Raw genomic sequence first — 25,324 nt, forward strand, 5'->3', positions numbered from 1 at the left:
TGCATCCTACCCCAGCCCAGCTGCAGAATGGCTGTAGGTGGCTCCCAGCAGCCTTCTCCTCACCTCGTTGCAGGCCAGCCCGAGGGAGCGGGTGGTGTCACAGTCGCAGGGCTCGCAGCCGGTGCCGCTGGCCAGCCTCCAGGTGTGGGGTGCGCAGCGGTCGCAGGTCTGCCCCACCACGCCGGGCAGGCAGCGGCACTGCCCTGTGGCCGCCTCGCAGCGGCAGCTCTCTGCGCTGTCGCAGTCCTCCCGCACGGTGCCCAGGTAGTTGCAGACACACTCTGCAAGAAGAGGCGTCAGCTTGGGTGTGTGGCACAGCACCCTGACACGCACCCCTTGGCCATCCTTCGGTCTCAAGCTGGCCAACTCTAGGGCTGCTGCCGCAGCATGAGGTGGCAGTAGCCCACTGTGACCCCATGCAGGCCCTCCAGCCTTCCTCCTCTTCTTGTCTCCCCCTTTACAAAGAAAACCCAAGCCTTCCTGGCTCCTATCATCCTGCTCAGATTGGCTGGTGATGTGCAAAGCAGAGCAGGACTTGGCTTCCTTGCCCTGCAACCCTTTTGCTGTGCTAGATGGGGAGTCCCCACCCCGGTCCTTTTGTGAAGACGAGCAGGGGGGGCTGCATCAGGCCACCGAGGAAAATGAGTGCTTCTGGGGCAGGACTGGCTCCTGTTGCTCAGCCACATCTGCAGGAACCTTTGTGTCAACAAAAGGCAAATCCTCACCCTGCCACGGGTGATCACCAGATAAGAGGGAAACAAAGACCACTAACAAGAGGGCAAGAAACCCTTCTCTAACCCGAAGCCTCATCCTTTCAGCACATGCAAATGCTACCCCTTCTCTCCCCGAGGAAGGCAAAGGGCTCCCCTGCCTTCCAGCAGCCCCACTGAGAGGCAGGGCAGCTGCACACAAGCCCAGCTGGAGGTAATTCAAATTCCCCACTACCCCAAATGGTCCCAGATCAATTATAAAGAGCTATGGTGGCCGCTGCCACCCCACCACTTGGTGGGTGGCCAAGTGGGGGGACACGGGCACATCTCCACTCACTTCTGCAGTCCTGCTGCAGGGCACTCCCATAGTAGCCCTCCTTGCAGAGCTGGCAGTTTTCGCCCTCCGTGTGGTACAGACACTTAACGCACGTCCCCGTCCTCTTGTCGCAGGCCTCTGGGTCAGTGGTGTCGATGTTGTTGTTGCACTGGCAGGGCTGGCAGGCGCCACCGACGTCGTCGGGGCTGCCGAAGAAGCCAGACGCACATTCATCACATCGACTGCCTGTTTGAACAAGCAGGCACGGCAGGAATTACCAGCACGGCTCACAGCCCCGTAAATGGCAATACGAGACAATAAGGGCCATTAACTGGGGGGGATTCATCGGATCACACTCAAAGCAGAGGCAGTACCTATGTATCCTGTGCTACAGACACATACGACTTGCAGAGTGACCGGATCCTGGTAACAGCCGCTGGCAAACTGGCGTCCGCTCTCAGGGCCGTCAGGGCAAGGGCAGGGGCGGCAGTGGTCGCCAGAGCCCAGGACAGGGTCTCCGTAGTAGCCGGCCTGGCACCTGCACAGTGGAATACAGCATGCAGGGGACCATAGGCAGACACACACACATATTTTCAACCACTGCAGGAGGGTGAAGAACCCAAGAGCAGATAGACCCTTGCAGCTCTCCCGTGCCACCCAAGCTTTGAGCAGCTATGCCAGCAGAGAAAATTTGGCTCACTCCAGCCTAAGAGCTGGAGACCCAAGGCAGATGCTTCTCAGGAGGCTTTCAATGGGAAAAGCCTTGGGATCTCACAACACGCTCTCTGGCGGGAGATGGGAAGCCACGGGCAGCATGGTCCCCACTCCCCATCTGCGGGACCCAGCAATACTGCTCTGGCCCCCGGGACACATGGACTTGCCTCCCTCCATATATCCTAAATTTCACAGCAAAAGCCTCACTGGCTGTGACTGCCACAACAGGCCATTCAAGGAGCGCTGTTACAAATACCTCTCGCAGTTGTGGCCTGCCGTGTGGTCCCGGCAGTGCAGGCACTCCCCGGTGTAGGGGCTGCAGTCATCAGCGTGGCCATTGCAGTGGCAGGGCTGGCAGTTGGGGAAGCCCCAGAAGCCGGGCAGGCAGCGGTCGCACTGTCGCCCGTACACGCCAGGGAAGCAGTGGCACTGGCCCGTCTCCGCGTCGCAGAAGGTGTTGTACGAACCTCGGACATGGCACTCGCAAGCTGCAAGGAGAGGAGGAAAGGGGCTGCATTTTGGTGCTCAGCGCCCATCCCCATTGGCAGCCCATCCCTGAGCACGGGGTCTCACGTACGCCTGCATCCGCTCGGCCCAAACCCGAAGGTGCCGGGGGCACATCTGTCACACTGCCTCCCCACCACGTTGGGCCGACACTGGCACTGTCCTCCGCTGGGGTCACACACCGAGCTCAGCGAGCCCTGGGGGTCACACTGGCAGGCTAGGAAGAGAGAAGCATTGGGGAGCAGTGAGCATTGCTGTGCGGGACACTCACCTCATGGCTCATCCCATGAACATGCACTCCCCGTGCAAACCTGGAAGCGCCATCAGGCTTCCAGGTATGGTTTCCTCTACAAGTGGGTAGTTACGTACATAAGGCGGTCTCGTGCAATAGTGCAGAAATGCTGAATATGATGTTCTTGCAGACATCCGTCATTGGGGTTTTTACAACGCTTCTGCTGTTTTCCAGGCACCGGTATCTTTGGAAAGTTTCCCAAGCGCTGTTTGTGACCACGTCTTCGCCTGAGCCTCCCACTGTGAATATGTCCAGTGATTTGCAGTACGGCATGAGAACGAGCTATAAAACAGTTTTACAATGGCCAAGTGTCACTATTTATAAATAGCCTCCATTAAAACTGTGAAAATTCACTACAATCTCAATTCTTATCATGCTTTTTAGGCCAAAAAGCAAAAAGCCAGACCGAATTTGGAAGGAAAGTGACAGAATTTTTGTACTTTTCTGTGGCATAGTTCTGCTATCTACCAAATTCTTACCAAACCCTATCGTTTCAAAAGAAACAGTTTGATATTCACAACATACATTGCACCATAGAACTCCAACTCTGTGAACTATCTACAGCTCTGCAAAAGACAGCAAAAGCCTCTTAGCAGAAAAACAACTCTGAGCCTGAAGAAATCTACCCTGCTTTAAATCATTCACTTAAAATCTGGATTGAGCCCTAAGCAACAACTTCATAAGACAGTACTTTGGATTTACACAGAATCCCAGAAAAGATGCAGATTTTCAGGACTTTAAGAACACTTGTCCACCAAAGCACCCCTGAGGCAATTTGTGCTCACAGAGTCGATAAGCGTGTACGGACTCTCCATCTCGGTGTCCACCGAGGAGTACTGGGACAGCTCCAGGCGGATGGTGTAATTCAGCCCCTTCTCAAAGCAGACTGGCCGTGGGAGAACAACGTATCTAGATTGGGAACAGGAAATATGCCTCACTTCAAATGCCCAGCACCGTCAAGCATTTCAGGTAGCCCTATAAAGCAATTGAGATAGCACGGAGCAGCCAAGAATGGGCAGAACAAAAGCAACGATGCAAAGGAGGCGCTTCAGAGGCTCGCGTGAGTCAGAGCCGGAAAAGCTTATCGGCAAGGTAAAGAGTAACGGCGATGCTCGCCCACGGGCTGTGCAAACACTAAGTTTTTCCCCCTGTACTCAGTGAACAAAAGTCAGACAACAGGGAGAAACTTAAAAGCTTTGAGACTACAGACACGGTACTACATATATATTTTTATAACCTGTTGGAAATTAAATTTCATTAATTTTCATAGGGACCACAGCAAACTGAAGACATGACGATTCTCTTTCAGCTGGACTGCAACTGCTTTGGCAAATTCATCCAAAACTGCAGGGGGAGGTTTGGATGCCTCACAGATGCCTGCTTTTGGTGAATTCACCATTCTTCTTTTCTAAAAGGTTTTCTCTTTCTGTCCCGTCCCGTTATACACACCTGGAGCCGGGAGGCAGCGAGACAACCTGGTTATCATCATCAGGAACCGTGTTGCCACATCGGCTGCCCGTGGGAATCTTGCCTGGGCGCGACACAGTGATCACTGCTTTTTCCCACTGATCCGGCAACTGGAGAGAAAAAGGCTGATCAGCATCAAGCAAGGGCTGTAAGCTCAGGGAGAGCCAAGTGTTCCAGCCGTCCTCCAGCCCAAAAATAGATGACTAGGTGCAGGCAGTTGGCATCCCCATCCACAACACGGCACCAACACGGGTTTTGGCAAGCTTCTCTCCCACCATCTCTGCTTACCAGACCCAAGTCAGCATTTCATTGTTGTTGATTGCTGCCAAGCTCTAGGTAAGGAATGTCTTTTATGGTGGATACTTCTCTTGCCCTCCCCACTATGAATTACCGACGGCCAAAAATTACTGTTCGCAAACTTTTGGCTGAAGACGTTCAACATCCAAGATGGGCAATGTGTCTTCTAAAGTGTGTAACAGCATTTCTACCCATTACAAACCTGTCTGGCTGATGCCAAACAGGGCAGTGACACGCGCCCACAGACCTACCTGTGGCTCGTAGCGGACCACGATGTCGTACTCCATGGAGTAGGGGATATTGTCGATGTAGAACTCCAGGTACGCCCCCTCAGGGACCCTCACAAATCCTATGCCTGTCCATGATGGTGTACGGTCCTGTGTGTACTGGCGCTCTATTATGTTTACTCCCTGTGGAAACAGGGAACAGAGATTTTAATACCCATACAGAGAACATGTGAGCCCCATTGGAACACGTGATGGATCATTTCTGGATTACCACATCCATCATTTCCGTCCCAGAAAATACAAGTCCTCTCTTTTAAACACACATGCATGCACACTGTTGCCTTTCCACTTAGAACCACAGAACAGTTTGGGTTGGAAAGAACCCTAAAGGCCACCCAGTTCCAACCCCCTGCCATGGGCAGGGACACCTCCCACCAGACCAGGTTGCTCAAAGCCCCATCCAGCCTGGCCTTGGACACCTCCAGGGATGAGGCAGCCACAGCTTCTCTGGGCAGGCTTGTACCAGTGCCTTACCATGCTCTGAGGCCATGGCACAGACACCTTCCATGTTACAGTACACCAAGAGAAAGACGTTCAATGATACTGCACAATTCTTCATCCACTTCTCTGCTGCGGTGGGCAATTATATTTAAAAACTTGCTGTGAGTTACTCATTGACCATCTAGTTCACCCTGAAGAGACGCATGATTTGTGCCAGGGCAGGACATAACTGCTCTGTCATAGTAACTCACACATCACGTTTGCAGCAGTAGGATTTAATGCAGTGGCACCAAAGTGCTCCGCTAACTGCACGCTAACTGCCCGAGCTGAGTGCTAACTGCTTCCTGATTACATGGGCCAGGCCAAGCCAAACCACTGCTTGGAATAACATTTAAAGAGCAGAGCGCAACTATCATGGGGAGGGTGTCACTGAGTAACAGAGACCCTAATTATCGTTAGCCATTAAACACCCAAACTCATACTGGCCATTCCTTTCAGTCTGAGACGTCAGGTTTTTATCTGTTACTCTTATATAAGGCAAAAAAAAGAGGAAGAAGGCAACAGAAAATGGCAATCTGTGATGCTCAAACTTCCCGTTTCAAATATATCTGCATCCATGAATAGTTCTCGCTATAAAACAACATCCTGTGCATTCCTACGGAAGCTGCTTCAGTAGAAAGGGATAAAATGTAAGGAAATGTCAATACGTCTATCACTACAGGATGTCACTTCATGTATTCTCACACTCTTTGAAGAGAGCCAGGCTATAAATGATTACCCTTTGGCTTTGGACAAAGGGTTGGAGCTCCCAGAAAGGATCGCAGGCAGGACATGAGTGAGAGCATGCGGAGATTGTGCACTGGGACTTGGCTCTGTCTGAAAACCCCTGTAACTCTGTGCCATTTTGTCTAATGTTGGGTCTCTGCCTGAAAATTCAGGTCTTAGTCTGCAACCAGATTAAGAAGAAAGTTGCTTTTTCCCCAGTATTGGCACTGTTTAAAATGGTTTGTTCTGGCGGTTTCAAAAGGCAAACAGGAGCACACTTCCCCCTCCGCTTGGCAAGGCAGGTTTTCAGCTGAGCCCCTCATCCCTGAGCACCACGAGCCCCTGGCACTGCCCTTCCACTTGGGCAGACACAAATTCACCCAAAATCACATGCCAGCTCTAGTGCCCTTGCTGCTGTCCAAGCTGAGCTCTGCACTGCTGACAGCCAAACTGCTCTGTCTTGGCTGAAACGACAAAGTGACCACACTCTGCCTGAAACAAATAAATTAGGAATTAGTGCCCCAATTACAGGCAGACTGCGATCTGCTGCTTCAGAGAAACCATTATCTCATCTCTCTGTCTCCTTGCTGGAGGCAAGAATAATTGATGTAATCACCCAGCTTCTTTTAATGAATTAAAAGCAAGGCTGTGTGCTTGCGGATAGGAAAAAGCCAGAGACCCCGATGTACCATGCCAGCAGGCAAAACAAACTAGAGGGAACCTCACTTACAAATCAGCTTTTTGCATGATTAACCACGTACTTGGTCATTAATAAAAGAAATGCCACTGATACAACAAAACCCTAACTCGCAGAGCAACATGTTTAGATGTGTGTGCTGCTCCCTCCCAGTCAGTGGCACCGAAGGGAAGAGGCAGCGTTGGTGTCCCACCATGCGTGGGATAAGAGGGAGAAGAGAAGTGGGCGTATATGCAGTGGGTAAAGAAGGGATGAAGATATGAAACAAACTGTATAGTCATGATCAAAGAAACTTGACTCGATGATCCTGAAGGGCCCCTTCCAACTCAGGATATTCTGTGATTCTAAACTTATTAAAAAATGAAAGTTTCCTCCCCTAAATTACTACATTATTTATTGATACTAAGACTGAACAGCTACAGACGGGCAGTGTTCTGATAGAATTCAGTCTGGCATTTTTCCACATTGTCTTTGCACAACACTCTAGTCATGAAACAGCCTCTTTCCAACACCCAAATGGCGCAACAGAGCTTTCCCACAGAGCAGCACGCTCAAACTGCTACTCACGGGACCCAAGTTGGCTTCCTCTGCCTCGTAGATGTAATGGTCGAGCGAGATGAAGTAATAGCCAGGCTCTACTTGATTGCACTGACGTCCGAACATGTGGGGCCGGCACTCACACTGGCCAGATTCACTCGAGCAGCTGAAATGGAAGAATGGTGAATGTACAGTGCCATCTTGGCTCCGACAAGGCACTGCTAGAGCTACCTCCAGCTTTTGCATTTTAACTGACACCGGAGGAGAAGTGCTCCTGGATGTAGAAGCATCTAGACAAGAGGTGGTACCAGGACCTGATCCCAAGCTGGCTCATCAGTGCTGTCAAGATGTCAGGGCTCAGCCCAGCTGGTGCTCCCCCAGGCAGCGCCCAGGCACAGCCTCGGAGCAAGCACGGGCCAGGGACCATTTCCAACAGACAGCCTGCGTGGTTTCCCCTGTCTGGATGGCGAGAGGACTGAATGCTACAGATGCAAGAAGTTCCTCGGGGCCACACAGCGGTCCTGGGAGAGCTTCACTTGCTTTTTACAGTCATCCACAGCGAAGAGGCACATCTGTCCTTTGGCTCCAGGCGTGCAGGCCATGCAAGCAGCTGATCTGCTCGTCTGGGCTTGTGCAGAGCAAGAACATGCATGACCCTGCACGCCCTGGGATGTCAGGCTGCTCAGGTACGTGGCAAAGCACATCCCAGGAGGTTGCCCAAGGTACGGCACGGCACTACGAGCCCAGAGCATGGCCAGCTTCTTCAGACTGGGATGGGCACAGCCGAAGACATGGGACAGAGCCACTGCTGGGGGACGGAGAAGGTCTGTCCACAGTGGCATGGACAGATCCACTTCCTCCATAACAAGCCATTTTATTTTCTCAGTGTGGCTTTATCCCCAAACTGCCTTTTCACATTTTAATTATCCCCAAACAGTCCACCCTGCACTATGAAGAATGAGCGGGTAGGTTTTATTTTTGAAGAGACCTGCTTACACTTTCTCATGGGAGGGTTTCTTAGTTTGCCAAAAGATGTCACTTTCCTTAAATTTTAAATTTAATGCAGAAATCTTTTCTAAAATCACAGCCCTCTGGGTTTCCTGGAATACCTCCAGACTTTTTAAGCCTTGTCTAAAAGTAATTTTTACCCAAAATAATTTTTGAAATTATGGAGATTCACTTCAGTGTCTGCTTTTAGGTGCTGAAGTGCCTCAGCTGCCCCAGGAGGGGAGCTGGAAAGTTTCCCCTCCGGGGACGCCAAGGCTGCAACCTCTGCGGTTTGCGTGGGAATGAATTTGGGGTGAGGTGTGGCTGCCCCAGGTGCTGCATCCCACGCCCTGGGCGGGAGCCAGGCGGTGGCAACAAGAAATGGTAGAGAGCAAACCAGGGAACGTGGCACTAATCCATCCCCCCAGGAAACTGCTGTGGTTTCAGACAAAACTGAGACGTTTCAAAGGGTCTGTGGAGGGAAGGAAGAAGAAAAGAAAACAAAGGAATGTGCTGCTGTTGAAAAGCCATGAACCTAATGCAGGGGAAACTGCTCTGATGGCTGCCCAAAATGCCTGACCAGACATCTAAGGCAGGACTTTCCATGCTCTTGCCAATGGATGCATCTTCAAAACCCAGGTTTCTCTCTGAACAACCTCCACTTCCCCAGCGAGCACTTGCAGACCCACATCCAACCCCCTGCAGCACCGCAGGGGCAATGCAGCAGTACCGCACTGCTAACACGTTTCCCTCCAGACAGACAGACTGGCTAAAGGGTCAATGGGGGAGAAAATCAAGAGTAGGCTCAGCACGAAGAGATGCAGACACCTCTATCGCCCCTTGCAGCAATCAAGATCTGCCACTTTCTGCATGCCAGAGCAGAAAGACGATCCCAAATGCCGCCCTTCAGAAAACACTAAGGTGTTGTGATTGCAAACAAAGCGAAACTTGGTGGGGTGAATGATTACAGGAGAGGAACTGAGCTGGGACTCACTTGTTGTGTAGTGCTCCCCCCTGGTCACAGTCGCAGGGCCGACATCCATCCATGTCATTGCTCAGGCCCCAGTGCTCCGGCTGCAGGAGGAGACATCACCGATTTAACCCCATCTACCCCAAAAGCAGTGTCATTTTGCAAAACTCAAAATAATCCACCGCAGGCTGTCATCCTTAAGAGCCACAACCACCCTCACCCGCTCTCCTCCATCCTTCCGACTGGTTCAGGAGCTTGAGAAGTAAACCCCTTTTCCACCCAGCTTTAAAAGAAAGCTCCCAGAGGACTGCAGCTTTTTGGCTTCACCCCTATTGCACCACTTACTTGGGATGTGGGCTCCTGACCCACAAAGGGCTGGGAAAACGACAGCCCAGCACACTGTGCCTGAGCGGAGAGCAGCATGTGGGCTGGTGGGGCTTTGCTCCGGGCTCTGCCCGTGCATGGCTGTTCCCCTACAGCTGGCTCAGCAGACACACAGCCTTGTTTAGCTTTACCATATAGTTTACTGTCTGATAAGAGAGCCTGTCAATGTTTATACAAACACATCCCTTTATTTGACAGGCTGTTTCTGTAACACTCCAGCACATGTAAATAATGTATGGAAATGTATGTGTAGGAATTAATCCCTGCCTGAAAAATGGCCAGCATAGAAAATCTTTTTTTTTTTTTTTTTGTTAGCACTGCTTCTCAGACCTTTTTGTCTTTCGCACCAAAAGGGCTCTGGTAGAACTGCCCCAGATTTCTCATTTTCACGGAGAAACCGCAATAGGTGCCCTAACCTCCTACTCCTTACATGCACTGCAATTAACTTCCAGATGCTCTCACCTGCCTTGACTCTCCCCTAGCACACATCCCAGCTCCCCACCCGTAACACAGAGTGCTCCACGGCTCCTCACACCCCGAGGTGCTCGCTGCAGCCTGGACCTCAGGCGCCTGCCTGCAGGCGAGCGCAGACTGAGGCCAGCACCTTGCTCCCTGCTTTCCGCATACCAACATCCCTCACACCAGCATCTTCTAATTATTCTTACCGTAATCTACTTACCAGGCACTGACTGCACTGCTTTCCTGTCACCAGGCGCTTACAATAGCAGTTTCCTGTCTCTGAATCACAAGGATTCCCTCCGGGATGGGTACCCAGAGGATTACATGCACAAGCTAGATGGGGAAATACAAATAGGCAGGTCAAAACACAGGACTTTGGTTACCTTTTAGACAGCATCCTATTTAAATATTTATATTTAAGCTTCCTCTCATTTCCCAGGTCAGAGATTAATTGCACGGTTTGCCCACCACCCATCCCAGTAAAACTTCCCTGGCTAAGAGGCTTAAAAACAAACACAGAGGGTTCTGCTATTTCCACTGCGTGTATTCCCCAGGATCAGCTGGGGAGCTGAGCTTTAGTGGAGGGTAGACTCCAAGCTGCAGCAAATCTACAGGAATGTTTCTCTTTTAGCAAAACATGAAAGAAAGCAAGAGGAAAACCACCCCAGAAACCAAGCTCTCCCAGCACTAGCAGCTCCTCAAAGAGCTTTTGATCCCACAGAAAGGAACATATGTTTTTACTCACACTGACAGCCCGCTGGGTCATCGGCACTCAGACCATAGAAACCTTCTTTGCAGAGGTCACAACGCTCCCCTTCGACAAATAATTTACAACGGCACTGTCCAGCAATGAGGCCAGTAGAGAAATCAGTGTAGCGATCACATATGCCACCATTCTGGGAGCCAGCTGGGTCACAGTTACAGGCTAAGAAGGAAGCATTGTGCACGTTTTATTGACTGTTACAGCAGAAAAGGCCAAGTCTCACACTGAATTATTTAAACTCGCCTGCTGCATAGAGAGCAGGCACCGTTACCACGAGGAATAGACATGACGTGGGTTGAACATGTCATGGCCAAACACATTTCCAGATTTTTGAAGAGAAAACAAAACCCAGCCAGGCTCACTCAAGACCTCCAAGATAACTACCTCCCCTCCAGGATCTTTGGCACAAAAGAAGGGGTGGAGAAGAGAGCAGGAGCTACGGTAAACCCTAAATCCTCCAGAGCAAGCCCTAGGGATGACGGCCCAAGCACCATGACCACTCTACCCCAGGAGTGGGGCTGTGCTTACGCTCGCAGACGTCCGGGTCCCGCAGGTCCCTCTCTGGGTGCTGGAAGTAGAAGGGCTTGCACTGCTCGCAGTTGCGTCCCACGGTGTTGTGCTGGCAGTCGTCACAAACCCCCCCGCTGGTGTTCCCCGTGGCCATGTACACAGCCATGTCGAAGTGGCATTGGGTGGAGTGGCCGTTGCAATTGCACTCTGTGACATGACAAAAAGCACGGTTTAGCTTCAGGGGAGATGCGAGCCTGCAGAAAAGGCATGCCAAAGTCTGCTGAAGAACATGCAGAACTGTATGGATCGTCACAAATTCCAGAACCCACTCATACAGAAACGCATCAATGCTCTAAAAGCAAGGAATAGCAGACCTCAGATCTGCATTTTACCCAAACTCACTTTTGCATGCGTTAGTATTGCGGCCTTCGGCAGGTCGCCAGGGTAAGTCGTGGTAGAAATCCAAACACTGCTCACAGTTTAAGCCTTTGGTATTATGTCTGCACATGCAGTGCCCGTGGACCTGTCATTAAAAACATATATATATATATATATATAAATGAGAGGAATATAGTTGGTTATTTAAGAGGATGGGGAAAAAAAAACAAACGTGCTGCTTCAGTTCATTCAAAATACAGCCAGTACCTAACGGATATACTTCTGGGGACTTCAATGCACATAAGAGGACAAAAGGGCCACAGGAGCATCCCTTGCCTGCCTAGGTAAGAATGTCCTCATGCAAACTTGTCTTTCTTTCCTTACTGGAACAAATACATGAAAAATGCTTTCAGACACTAACAAGGACAGCACAGTTCCACCTAAATAATTGTAAAAGTGTCTTAAAGGTAAGAATTAGCTGTTCATTAGCTGTTAATTAGACGTTAACATGCATCTAGTTAAATCAGCATGTCAGTTCTAGCCCACCATTGCCCTGCCATCGTTCTTGAAGCCAACAGCAGAGACCACCACAGTCTGGATGGGTTTTATCCATCAGCCTGACTTTGCCTTCAACACATGAGCACTGAACAGACAAACGGTGATTGTGTGACAGCCACTGCCCTTGATGACGGGGACTACCAGCACCTGACCCACCATTTCAGAGGCAAACCTGGTCTTGCTACCAGTCAGGTGGAGACCTTGGAGGAAAGCTCAGAGCAATGGAGCGTACCTGCATCCTGCGGCCCCTGGGGCAACCCACACAACCTCTCCCTATGCCTCCGCACTTCCATGCAGTTAATAACTCACTCATTAACAGGGCTGCTCTTACCACTCTCAGGCAAAAATCATGGGCAAACCCACAAGCTAGAAGGGAAGGTGCACTCAGACAGCAGCATGCAAGGTAGGCAGCAGGATTTTCCTCCAGAGCCACCCGTTAACTAATTAGGGCTACAAATATACCAACTGATAGCCCCCACTTCTCAGCAGATAAGGACTGATACAAACGCAGATCTTGTTTGATCCATCAAAGTGCTTCATCCTTTGAAAACCCTACTTACCTCAACCTTAGGGCAACCAAGTCAATACACACCTCTCCAGCCCCATACAAATATCCTCCCTTCCTGCCTTCCTGCCTTTTAATTTCATCAGCTCTTTAACATAATTAGAAAAGGAATGCTAGAACTATTTTCACTGTATCTGAGCTCTCTGTGCTTGATTAATGCCAATTAACGACAGAAAGGCTCACTGTCAAAGAGTAGGTTTCAATGATTTTCTTGTTTGAAAGTTAAGGGTGGAGGGGGACTCACATTTCTCCTATCACATCTTCATTGTTTTTAAATCATTTTTTTTTTTTTTTTAAAAAAAAAAAAAAAAAGATTCAGGAACAGCTTTGGGGAGAAAAGTGAGAATATTCACCATTCCTTCCACCTCCTCGTCAAAGCCCTCCACCGGGGCACACTCGCTGGCGTGTCCGTAGCAGAAGCAGTTCCCGCGCACCACCATGTCGTAGATGGCGTAGTAGTACTTCTCCCTGATCTCCATCCGTGAGTCCAGGAGGTTATCTCCCAGTGTGTGCAGCTTGACGAACTTGATTCTCAGATTTGTGATCTTCAAGAGGTCTGCAGGGGACACCAGAAAAAAAAACATGTTTTGGAGTTATTTACCAGATATTGTACTGAATGGGAGGAAGCCAGCAGTGACTTCCCAAACACGCTTCCTATGGGCAGATTAGATCAGATTTAATTTCAGCACTTAACGTACTATACACATTGTATCACTTCACATTCCTAACATCCAAAAATTGCATTAATTTACTATATGCTGATCATGTAGTAAAATCGAAAATGGGGGTGATATTAAGGAACTGCTGACAAATGGACCAGAAACTTTTGGACCAAAATCTTAGTTGGCAACAAGACACAAATATAGTCTTCTTTTTTATACACCAACTTTCCCAGCAATATTTCATTAGTCTTCTTCTGCTGAAAGGGGCAACAGTACATCAATGACCAAACACAAAGGAGCTCTCAAGGGATAATCTGCATAAAGGCAATATTGCCGTAATTAATTCAATCTACATGTCCACTTGGATATTACACATAATTTCTTATGGGCTTGAAACAAGGCTTGAAAAAGCACTTCAAACCAATGAAAGCAGACCCTCTCTCCTTTAAAACTTTGAATAAAAAAGATTCAAGCAATATAGTAACTAGCAGACACTCTTTTTCTTCAGATATTTTTTTACTTCAGATTTACTTGCCCACTACAGGCATTTTTGTTTTATGACCACATCTGCACGGACCAGCCATTCACTGCTACCAAGGCCAGTCATCCTGAAGCCATGATTCAGATGTTCTGAACCCTAAAACATAAAACACAACCCTGCTGATTTTATCTTGAAATGCAAAATGACGGTAAGTATGTTTGTAGTTCTGATCCTTTACTTTCTGAAAACCCTGCAATTACATGATCATGTCCAAGGTTTCTCTCAGCAACTGCATGTATTGTGGGGAGGGGGGTTCTTCAGCAAAAATATTTCCCTTAACAAATATGAAAAGGACCAACTACAATGACATGTTTAAGAATAATCACTTGAATTGACATCAGTGATTGTTATTTCCCAGTAGATCACTGTCTGAGTCAAGAAAGGAATACCAGAAATGTATTCATACAACCTCAAAATGATTACCAAGGCAAATGCATGATTTTATTTGTGGCTTATTTTTTTAAATAGCAAATAAATAAGAACAGAAACCCTTTCAAATAAGCCTGGAAGATAACTGCATACATACTTTGAATCCTTGGACTGTATGGATCTTCAATTCTAAAAGCAGGATCTAAAACACGATATATTACCTGGAGGAAAAACAATACAACGAAGATTCAGAGAATCTGGATTTGTATGGAAAAAGTCTATACAATCAACATATTGGAAAAAAAACTCTGACCTCTCCCTCAGTTGAAGGTTCAATGTCGGAGTACCGGGAATCACAAATGATATCATCCACTTTCTTCATGGGTCCAGTTGAAATCCCAGGAAATGAGCTCTCACAGTCATATGCAAAATACCTATATACTTGCCATGTTTTTCCAAAATCAGATGATCTTTCTATCAACATTGCGGCAGGACGGAATGTCTAGTAATGGGAAAACCAAAGGAGATTGTACTTGGTTAATTGTCGTTTGCATTTACACCAAGCACTTTTAAGTACGAGCAATCCACACATCTGGATTTTAATCTCTCTTCTCTCTCTGCAGTGATTATTTCCAATATTTACGCTTTCAGCCTTTACTGCTGATATTCTACGTTCTGCTCTGAGGCAGACCTTCAAAATAACACACATCAAACCACAGACCAGACAGCATTCAGCAATCAAACACCCAAACTTACAAGTTTCTCAGATTCCAAATCCTTTCTCAAAACTGAAGATTAAAGCAGGACTCTAGGGAGACAAAGAGATTTTTTTCCACTGCTTGTAGAAATCAGCACAGCCTTCTTCCTTGCCATACCTCACCCCATCTTCCAGAGACATAATGGGTCTCACCTCCTGTCCCCCGAGCAGGAATCTCCTTAAGGAACCCGAGCTGTTGAGCTTCATTCACTCGTACTGCACACCCAGCTCCCCCGAGTCCCAAAACCCTACTCTACCTTCCTCCTTCCCTACATGTATTCCACTCCAGAACAAGCTAGTGAGACTTTTTAAAAAGATTTTGAATCCTTTTGATCCCAAAATCTTGTGACAATAGTAATGTTTCCATCAACTGCATTTCAAAACACAGACACTTGCTGGCTTGCAGCAAGAAGTGCCAACAGGCCCTTCATCAATCAGATGGATTCAGACAAGGCGCTCAAGAAGCCAAGCACAAAAACCATTTCAGTCACAGCTGGAAATAAGTCTTTTTTTCCTGCTTCCTGGCTGAAAACATCGCCTGCCTTACCGACTGGTATCTCACACAACAGAAAACGCAGTGACACCGGGGTACGGCAGCTCGAGCAGATCTCTCTCAAAGCCAGCAAAATCATCCCTAAAAACATCTTTTTCCCCTGCAGCCTTCCTCCTGACAAAGATCCCGATGAGCCCAGAGGCACCAGTACCTAGTGAGGGTTCCTCACTGCTGGGGACCCACAGAGGGGACCACCTTCCACCTCGGCCACCACCTCAAGGCAAGGGGAGAAACCCAAGCCGATGCCTCAAGGCAAAGGAACTGGCTCTCCTGGAAAGCTGACGGGTATAAATTAAGAGATTAATTTGTTTACATACAAAGAGATTTAGCCCTGCAGGGACTGCAGGCCCTGAAAACTCAGCTGAAGGCTGCCTGTGATTTAGGATGTACAGGACTTAATCTGCCATTCCAAGACATCTGTTTGGAAAGAAACAAAGACACTTTGTGTACAGATGTTCCTTCTTCCTGAAGACCTTTACATTTGCCAAATGAAAACTGATAGCATGGCCAATTTTATTTTATTAAAGAAAAATCCTTGCTACTATATGACTTAGGTAATGATCTTCTAGTAACACAACTACTGCAGAGACACGAATGACCCAGATTTTGTGTGACTCCTGCAGCCCCACACACTTGAAGTTTAAATACAACTCAAGTCACAGCTCACCCTTCCTGCGTGACTTCAGGAGTTAATGGTTGGCAGATCTAAAAATCAGGCTAAACAGTTCAAACAGAGCCCCCGTCCCAAACATCGACTGGATGTGAAGGACTCTTGCTTCCTTGTGTTTTAGGAGACTTGTGGGGCTCTGTGCAGGGCTCTTGCTGAGGGTGTGGGTAAGGCCGTGGTGTCCTTACCTTGAAGGTCATGATGAGATGAGTGAAATGAAACTCGGCCTCCAGGTTCAGCTGGATAGTCACATTTTCCAGACCTGCAGGGGCAGAGCAAAGAAACTGCAACAAACAAGGACACCCGCCAGCCTCTGTAGGCTGCTGACATAGGGCCTTTTCTTCACTGCTTGGATCTGATGTCAGAAAGGGATTTAGTGCTTTAGTAAGTAAGGGAGACAGCAAGGAGCTGCTGAGGACTGTACCACACAGGGACTGCAGTGCATCACCTGCAGAGACACCCTGCAGCTACACCCAAAGCGTGCGCCTGCACTGCTGTGATCTCAGTGTGTAACACGGCTAACGCCGATGGATGTGTGATGAGGACAAGGACTGCTACGGGCTGGATCCTGGCACCAAGGTGCTCGGTGGCTGGTAAGGGCAAGGATGCTGAGCCCAGCCCCACGCTGTCCTCACACAACAGAGCCCAGCCGTGAGCTCCTGCAGCCCTGGCACCCCGGATCCCACCGTCTGCTGGTGCGGACTGTTCCCCAGCTTTTTTCACTCACTCTGGATCCTCCTGTCCATCCAGACGCAGGAACTGTTTCTTTATAACCTGTTTTTTGGAGTAGCCCTAAGCCAACTATCCCAGCCCTGCCTTGCCACTGCAGGAAACCATGACAAGCGGAAGGTTTCCGAACCGTGCTGCACAACTACCTACAGTCAAAGACTGTGCAGAAAGGAAGCAAAACAGTTAGAAAAATTACTTTGCCATGTGAAAAGACCTCTCAAAACAGCTGGATACTAATTATGCTGAAGTTAGAAACAAAACAAAAATCAAAGGAGATTTACAGAGAGGAGGAAGGGTAAGAAATGAAATGCGTGAATTGATAAAACGTTTAAATTTTCAACTAGCTGTGACTTCATGTAGAGCGTGCAGCAACAGTCCCTTCTGCTGCATGCCTGAATGGAAGAAAACATGAATTGGACAGAAAGAATCATTTGTTTTTCACTCTTGAAGGACATTTTCATGACCTTATGAGCTAAGAACTTTTCTGTCTGAATGCTGCCAAGCTTGTTGCAAAAAACATGAATTATTTGGAACGCTACAAGAGAACCACTAGAGATGAGCAGCTTGCCAGTCTGATTTAAATTGTTAAAAAAAAATAAGAATGGTTAAAAAGGATTTAGGGAAAACCTTTCTTTACTGGACGACAGAAATGTTACAAGTATTACCGTGTTATTTTAACATAGTCAGATAGTTCCTGCCACTGCTGTTGCAGAAATCCCATCCTGTCCATCTGGCTTTAAGGCTTTAGGGCAGGATGAAAATCTAGATGCCTCGCTTTGTGTAGGGAAGCACGCCAAAAGCAAAACCATAAAAGCAAAAAAGGGCAGAGGAAGGGTGAAAAATAAAATAAAAGGCCACCAAACTAACACGCAATATATATTGAAAAAATAAATAAAAACTGCTGGCTCGTTTCTGGTGTTCATTTTACCGTTTGGCACGTGAGTACGGGAATGTAGGGTGCCTGGGGCAGGGAAGGCAGGGAGGTGGAGGTCTGCGGGCAGGACCACGGCCCGGCAGCCCCCAGCCCACCTCCATCTCCCGGCTCCCCCAGTGGCAGCGGTGAAGCGGGGAAGCCCTGCGGCGCTTCCTGCCTTGGCAGAGCTGCCCCGGGATGCTCGCCGCTGGAAGGCTGCGCCGCTGCCTCTGCCCAAACATGAGGCAGATCTGGAGCTGGGATGGGAAACTTCTCTTTTTAGGAAAGGATTCTCACAGAGCAGCGGGAGAGAGCTCTTTCCAGCACTCCTGGAGGGTTCGCGGGGCTTCGTTACGGACACACAAAAGCAGCCAGTTTTACTCAGCCCTCTGCTACCAGCATGATCCTTCCCACAGCAGCAATTACCAGCCCTGAGCTAACAGCAAACACGTAGGTACCCTCAGACAAAAGAAGGGAAAGCGACTCCCCGGGCCGGGGAACAGTTCCCAGACAAGCTGCATACCGTTTTCTGACTGCCACCAGAGCTTCAGGCGATTTGGAGCAAACGTGGTGACCACATTTTCAATGCGATGGCTGTCGGGATTGAGGGTGTCATGGAAGGGTTCCTCGGAGTCACATATGAAACATTTTTTGTCCTCCTGAAACAACAAGATAACTGGCATTACTGATTTTATCCACGGGGCAATAGTTGTTTCCTGCAGATAAGAGTATTTTCCATCCATATCACATTCCTCTGAATTCTGCCTGCAGGAGGCATCGAAGGTGTGGTGTTCATTTTTTTTTTTTTAATTGATAAGTGTATTTACCTTTTCGAATTAATGCAAATTGCCCAATGGAAGATATGCCAGGAATTCCATACACTGTGTTTCTATGAGAGCATGCTTTCCATCTGAGCTGCGGGTTCAGGAAATCCCTGCCAGTGCGCCGATCCCCCAGCAGAGCTCATAACCAGCGGCAGCATCTCCAGAAAATCCCTGAACTGAAATGTACGCACGCAAAACTGCACCTTCAAAAACTTGAGTGATGTAACCCTGGCTTTATGAGCTAGCTTTGAGATGTAAGTTCTCTGTGTTAGAGACGCCTCCAGAGAGGCTCGATGCACATGTAGTCCATCGGTGATTTAGTGACCGGGTCTTTTTCCTGTGGGGTTAGCTCTATGCTGAATCCAGCTTTTCAGGCTCCTACCTACACCGCATCCAGGCACCTTCACCTGTGACTGCAATCTCAATCTAAGCACGCAGATCCAGCCTGCACACCCTAAAAGACAAATAGGTACAAGCCTGGCACGTGCTTTTTTGGGAAAATGGGCAAGCGCTTCTTCACCAGGACAAAACCACACCATGACTATTACTTTGAACACTATTTTTACACATTGCTGCCTAAACCATGCAAAGCTTGCAAGGTAAGACTCGAGCTGAACTGAAAGGGAGGGTTTCTGCCCCAGATAACCCACGTGTGGCAGTGCAGGGGGGCAGAGGGGCTCCTAATGCTGCAGGAGCACCCAGCCCCGGCACGGCAGCAGCCGAGCGCTGCGGGCTCCATCCCTGCAGCGTGGCTGGGGAGACGGACACGCGGTGCTTTGCCAGCCAGGAACGCGTGAGCTGGCAGGTCCGTGCCACGCTGACTTCCCATTTCATTGAGTCCTGCGGGGCTGGGAAGGTGTCCATTCCCTCCCGTCCCCTCCTGTCCCGTCCCGCAGCCTCAGCCCCCTGCAGCCACTGGTCCTCCTCCCGCCAAATCACTGCCCAACACCAAAAGGTCCCGTCCTGCAAAGTGCTCGGCCCCGTGTGATTACGGGGACGCTCGGCACCTTCCTGCACCCACAGCCTGGCAGATTTCCTTGGCACCGCTTACGGTTCAGAACTCAGCAGGGACAGATCAGGCAAGCACCGAAACGGGGCTGCGAGATCGGGAACGAGGGCACGTTGGGCTATCTGAGGCAGTGCTTTTAACATAAACCACCTGGGAACTCCAGCATTTTCTGGGACAATAAAACTAACACGGCGCCTTTGTTACTTCGTTGTAGGAGAGAAACCAACCCCAACATGTGCCGAGAACGTTGCAGCAAGGCTACCCCCCGTGTTAAATCCGGAGTTACCCCTGGCAGACAGAGCAGCACAGTAAAACCATGCGGCACGGAGATTTGTAACTTCAGGGCACAAACGGGAGGCGTTTTCCTCCCCGGTGTCAGGATCCGTCCCCATTGTCTCGGCAGCTGCTTCAGCCTGCGGTTATTCCCTTACTTTCCACCTAACCCAGCGGAGATCCTGCTCCTATCCGCCACCCCTTGTGTCTCGGGGGCCTTAAATGCTCTCTTATAAACGTCTCTTAAAGGCTGTGCCTTCCGCCAGACGAGCCTATCTGCCTCCTTTTACTCGGAGCCCATCCAGATGTAATTATATTACGGCAACAGCGACCGAGACATTAACCGGCTCCTACGGACCACTTCCAATCAGGAAGCTGTCTAGACGGCTCCGCGTTAAGGCTGAAAAGGACCCCGAGCGTTAATTGAACTTACCCCGAGCGTTAATTGGACTTACCCCGAGTGTTAATTGCACTTACCCCGGGTTTTCTTTCCCGTTAAGCCCCGGGGGGGCTCCCCCAAACGCGGCACCGGCCCCGCCGCGTCCCCCCCGTCTGGGCTCGGCTGGCTGCGGGGGGGGCGCTGGGTGCCAGCGGCCGCTCCCCGAGCACCACCCCGCCGTCGGGGGGCTCACCTGGAGGTGGCTGACGATGCAGTAGGGCTCGGGCTGGCGGAGGCCACACGTGGAGGAGGCGGAGAGGCGGGCGGCGCGGCCGATGAGGAGGTCGCCGGTGGCTGGGTAGCAGCTGCCCTCGGCGCAGCCGGAGCTGTACTCGGGCTCCTGAGCCGCCGCGACACACAGCGCTGCGGGGCCGGGGGGGAGACATGGAGAGAGGGGAGAGAAGAAAGCGGGGGGGGGGGGGGGGGGGCGCGCGGGGAGGCGGGGCCCGCAGCCCCCTGCCCCGACGGCGGTGGGAGCGGGGCCGGGCGGCAGTTACCGAGGTAGAGCGGGAGGAGCCCCATGGCGGGCACCGACGGCACGGGGACGGCACGGCACGGCACGGCACGGGACGGGACGGGACCCCCGCTCCGGAAGCTCCCCCGCCGCCGCTTGAGCTCCACGCAGGCGCCGCAGCTTCCCCGCGGCTCCCCGGGAGCGGCTCCGAGCCGCCGGGCGGCCCCCCCCGGCCCTCCCCCTCGTCCCCTCCCCGCCGAGCTCCCGGCCCGACGGCGGGGCGGGCCCGGCCCGGCCCCTTCCCTTCCCCTCTTCCCGCTGCTGCCTGGGCTGTGGGGAAGGGGGGAGCCCGGGGGGGAGGCTGGGCCGAGGGGGAACGACCTGAGGGGGGGGGAAGAGGCGACCCCCCCAGACCCCCCGGGGCAGCGGGCACCACGACGGGGCCACCAGAAAGCGCTCGCTGTGGGATTTGGGGTGCTTGTCCCCATTCTGTCTCCTGCCCGGGTCCCCAGCCCGTCAGGGGGTGCTGGGGGGGCTCAGCACCCCGCAGGGAGCCCCCATCGCTGCTGGGGTGGATGGAGGGGGCCACCCTGCGTGGCGAGGCCGGTGGCACGGTGAAGGGCCACAGCCACGGCGTGCGACGCTCAGTGGCCACGGAGCAGCCTGAGGGGCCACCAGCCTGTTTGCCATTAGGCTGAGGCCACCGAGCAGCCCGAGGGGCCACCAGCCTGTTTGCCATTAGGTCGGGGCACCGCACCGCTGGGATGGACGTGGCAGGGCGAGCAGAGCAGTTTATTGTTTCAGTGGGGTTTCGTCTGCCTGCCTGTCCATCTGTGTTTGTCCTCCTGCTGCTCTCAGAAAGCAGTGAAGCCGGCGTGCAGGTTGGAAATGGAGGTCTCCAGAGCACAGCCCTGGCTTGGCACACGCTGAAACAGGCGTCCGAGTTGAGATGCATAAGTTCTGTAGTGCACGCGTAGCGCGTGAGCTGGTGTGTAAACCTTCAGCAGGTACCGGAGTGCCTCGGGAACACTTTGCCCTCGCTGTTTGCAGTCCCTGCATGGAAACACGCGGCAGGCTGTGTCCCACAAAACCCTGCCGGGTAGGTAAATATGCTCGCTCTCGTTTTACAGATGGATAAGCAGAGACAGAGAGATACCGAGCGACTTGCCCTAAAGGTTAAACACGACGTCCGAAACATAACCCAGGGCCCTCAGCTGAAGAAGCGGTGGCTGTGTTTCATTAAAGATACCCAGGAAATTAAACCATTCTAGCTGGCTGGGCAGGTATTGTTATTCCAAACCTCTTTTGCAATGTGGTCTTTTGAATTCATGAAACTCAGAATTTCACAATCCTGTCGTGTAAATCACAGCTTGGCTTTGCATTTAAGTATCAATACAACAAATATGTTTGTCCTACTCAGAAAAAATGTTTTACTCTGCCGTGGTTGGCGAGCTGTACCAGTAAACAGCAGAAAGGCAGCGAGCGGTGCTCCTCAGCATCCTCCCTGTGCATGTGCAACAGCAGCGTGTTTCACTTCCACTGGATTCTTTTCTGTCCCATATTTTTTCAATTTTTTATTAAATATTATCCTTATTCTCTCTGTTTCTTAGTCTTGCAGAACTGCTGTCCTCCCCTGAATCTAAATGGGCTAAGTTTGCTCTGTGGAGCACCTCATGATGTGTTCGGGCTGCTGGCATTGCTGGTATTGTGCTTCTGTGTGGCTGGAAGTTTCCTCCAAGAACCAAAGTTCGGAGTTGTCTCTGACCTCAGTGGGACCCGATTTATTGCCTGTTCTCTTGTACCACCGCAGTGGTTGAACGCCCAGCAAACAGAGCTGGTGAAACCATATTTGATTAAATGTCTCTGATTGTATGTGGCATTGGTTAAATGTTGTTTGCGTTGTGCTTAATATCACTGAAGTAAAAATGCTGTATAAGAAGATAACTATTTCATTATTATTTTTTCAATAAACATTTTCCGGAAGCCACTTCTATCCACAAGAAAAGAGAACCGTGAGGGGGAAATAAAAACAGGTGGTTTTCATCCAAATCAAACAGTTTCACAGAGACTGATTTTTCAAAAACACTTTAAAAGGTTTTGTGCCGCTTCCAGTGGGGAATGCTACACGGTTTTAAACCTCTGAAGTTGTGACAAATGGACCTGGTGGCCTGTGGCCACCTGTCCCGCTTGGTTGGTGTGCTCTGAGCACACAACTGGGACTCCGTGCAGGCTTTTTTCTTCCTATTCCTGCTTTTCTCCCAGCAATTTCTGTTCCTCCCATGGCTACATTTCTTCTCCAGGCCTGTTTTACTGCCTTGTGTTCAAGGACATTTCATCCTGGCAGCCCTGTGGCAACTACCTCACTGAGCAGGCCTGCCAGCAGTGGCATTTTAGGAGGAAATTCATCAGCTTTCTGCTTGTGAATTCAGATTTCTGAAGCCGTGAATTAAGCACTTTTGTTTTATACACAATTGGAATTTTAATGTAGGGGCTCTGGCTTGCCTTGCTCGGGTACAGTGCGGCAGCCACACTTAAACCTGCACGAAATCCGAGCTCCTTCCCTGACACTACCTGGAGACCTTCATGTGAGCAGCTAGCTGAGCTGTGCCCTCTGGCTGTTAGAGGTGCTCACGTTAATTATGGCAAAGTCAATCTGTCATGCATTCGTCTGATTACAGCGTAGTGATTTGCAAAGAAACCTTGTACCTCACAGGTGATTTTTTTTAAGTGCTAAAATTCAGGAAAAAAAAAAGGTAAAGCACAAATTCTGCACACATCTGCATTCAGGTGCAGTTGCTAAATTATATCAAGGTTTTAATTTTGTCCCACCATTTTCACAGCAGGAGCTGCTACACGGGTAGTGCATGAGGCAAGCACGCACTGCTTGGAGCTCCAGGAACATCCCCGAGATCTGCTCCATGCTGGCAGCTCCCACCCAAGCCCCCCACCAGGTGCAGGCCCTGCTTTGGCTCTTCTAACCGCAGATGTTTTATCTCCCATGGATCAACACAAGGTTGCCCTCAGGTAAGGGTTGTTCTGAACGTGCTGCTGGCACAGGGCTGCCTTCAGCCTCTCTGGGGCCGGTGTTGGGCAGTCCAGATGGGGACAAGGTGACTCATTTTTACTGAGGAAAAGCCCGCGTTACTCTGCTCAGCTTCCAGAATACCAAGGGAAAGATTTTGAAATGGAGGTTTTCCTCTGCGTGGTCTTTTTAAAACCCTAGCCCTCCTGTAGTACTTAACCTATCTCCAGTCTCCTTGTTATATTAAGTGCAATTTCTAAACTAAAATTTAGGTCAAATCCTGTGGTGTTGTGTATGGCTACGAGACACAGCTATGTGAACCCTGACTCCTGTGCAGCACCGTGTGCGGGCTGTGTTAATGAAAACCGTGGGCAACCCCTTGCTGAACGCATAAAAAAGAGGTATTGCAGGAGGGGAAACTAGTTTGGAGCTGATTTCGGTATTGAATATCAGTGCACTGCCATCCAGTGGGCACTGGGGACTTTGCTCTCTGTCACCCACCTCTTCAGGTGCCCCAGCATCGCCGAGAGGTTTTGGCGAACATATGGGGACCCCCTCATCACCAGGGCTTGCTGGTGGTCCCTGGTCTGCCTCAGCAAGGCAATGGGGATCGGGGAGAGGCAGGACTGTGGGAGCAATGCTGGCTGTCAGCAGGGATGGCTGCAGAAGCCTGCCGTAAGTGGGACATGGTTTAGTGGGTGACATTGGTGGTAGAACCAGGTGATCTAGGAGGGCTTTTCCAACCTTAATGATTCTGTGATTCTATGATCCTATGATCTGCGTGCCCCCACCCCCATGCAGCCCCAGGCTGTTGAAGGGTTCAGCAGTGAGACTGAGGTGTTGGGAGGCTGTCTTTGAGGCACTTAATTGGAGGTCTTTTAGAAATCCCCCTTTTACATTCCCATCCCATGCAGTGAGAAGCTCCAGGCTGTGAGCAGAAGTATGTTTCTGAGATCCCTCCAGGACAGCATCCTGATTACTTAATAAGGTGTTTTATTAAAAGGTATTTTCCTCTTTCCATATATACCCAACCAGGTTGAAAAACAAGAGAAAGTTACATTATTCCCTGTGCCAAAATACTGCATACACCTTCAGATTTATATACAGGGGACAGCCACCCCGTGCTGGGATGCTCAGGAGGTGGCCAGCAGAGACCTCCGTTGCACTTTACCTCATGGTCTGCTCAGCCCTTAGCTTTTGCACGTTGCATACTTGCTTTCCTGCTCTGTAATTTCATTTGTGATGGCTATCACTTGTTCCTCTAGTTGTCTGAGTTGCTCTGCCTTGTCTTGCTTCGTTTGATTCAGGTCCTGGAGCTTCTTCTCCAAATCTGTAAGAGCAAAGTGACATGCAGTGATATTTATTGTGTAAGTAAAATCCAGGGATTAACTGTGCTCCTTTTCCCAGCACTTTTGGAGGCAACAAGCCCATTGCAAATGGGGAATGTTATATATGCAACTGGAGGGAAAAGCCTGGCTTCTGGACAGCAAGAGAAACATGACAGCCTTAAA

At 50.2% G+C, this 25,324-nt stretch overlaps 2 protein-coding genes and 1 long non-coding RNA gene across 3 annotated transcripts in view; 1 reads left to right on the forward strand and 2 right to left on the reverse strand.

Annotated features, from left to right (window-relative positions):
- The window catches only part of LAMB1 (laminin subunit beta 1), a 41,492-nt gene extending 20,484 nt beyond the window's left edge, over positions 1 to 21,008 (reverse strand). Inside the window, exons 1-22 of the mRNA XM_035315733.1 lie at positions 20,835 to 21,008; positions 20,531 to 20,700; positions 18,316 to 18,451; positions 16,339 to 16,412; positions 14,487 to 14,675; positions 14,331 to 14,394; positions 12,955 to 13,157; positions 11,503 to 11,623; positions 11,119 to 11,307; positions 10,573 to 10,752; positions 10,048 to 10,160; positions 9,009 to 9,088; positions 7,058 to 7,193; positions 4,552 to 4,710; positions 3,986 to 4,113; positions 3,322 to 3,445; positions 2,614 to 2,818; positions 2,318 to 2,461; positions 1,997 to 2,228; positions 1,401 to 1,564; positions 1,048 to 1,272; positions 64 to 281 (exon numbers count right to left, since the gene is read on the reverse strand). Of these exons, the coding sequence (XP_035171624.1) occupies positions 64 to 281; positions 1,048 to 1,272; positions 1,401 to 1,564; positions 1,997 to 2,228; positions 2,318 to 2,461; positions 2,614 to 2,818; positions 3,322 to 3,445; positions 3,986 to 4,113; positions 4,552 to 4,710; positions 7,058 to 7,193; positions 9,009 to 9,088; positions 10,048 to 10,160; positions 10,573 to 10,752; positions 11,119 to 11,307; positions 11,503 to 11,623; positions 12,955 to 13,157; positions 14,331 to 14,394; positions 14,487 to 14,675; positions 16,339 to 16,412; positions 18,316 to 18,451; positions 20,531 to 20,700; positions 20,835 to 20,859 (3,279 nt within the window). The 5' untranslated portion in view covers positions 20,860 to 21,008. The remainder of the gene's footprint in view (positions 1 to 63; positions 282 to 1,047; positions 1,273 to 1,400; positions 1,565 to 1,996; positions 2,229 to 2,317; positions 2,462 to 2,613; positions 2,819 to 3,321; positions 3,446 to 3,985; positions 4,114 to 4,551; positions 4,711 to 7,057; positions 7,194 to 9,008; positions 9,089 to 10,047; positions 10,161 to 10,572; positions 10,753 to 11,118; positions 11,308 to 11,502; positions 11,624 to 12,954; positions 13,158 to 14,330; positions 14,395 to 14,486; positions 14,676 to 16,338; positions 16,413 to 18,315; positions 18,452 to 20,530; positions 20,701 to 20,834) is intronic.
- Positions 21,009 to 21,685: 677 nt separating this feature from the next.
- Positions 21,686 to 22,844, forward strand: LOC118160760. Its single transcript, XR_004747662.1, has 2 exons — positions 21,686 to 22,074; positions 22,402 to 22,844. It is a non-coding gene; the product is annotated as an uncharacterized LOC118160760 (long non-coding RNA).
- A 1,945-nt stretch (positions 22,845 to 24,789) lies between these two features.
- The window catches only part of LAMB4 (laminin subunit beta 4), a 44,246-nt gene continuing 43,711 nt past the window's right edge, over positions 24,790 to 25,324 (reverse strand). Inside the window, 1 exon segment of the mRNA XM_035343189.1 lies at positions 24,790 to 25,143. Coding sequence (XP_035199080.1) covers positions 25,004 to 25,143 — 140 coding nt within the window. The 3' untranslated portion in view covers positions 24,790 to 25,003.

This window comes from Oxyura jamaicensis, chromosome 1 (genome assembly GCF_011077185.1).
Source record: "Oxyura jamaicensis isolate SHBP4307 breed ruddy duck chromosome 1, BPBGC_Ojam_1.0, whole genome shotgun sequence".
Taxonomy (NCBI): Eukaryota; Metazoa; Chordata; class Aves; order Anseriformes; family Anatidae; genus Oxyura; species Oxyura jamaicensis.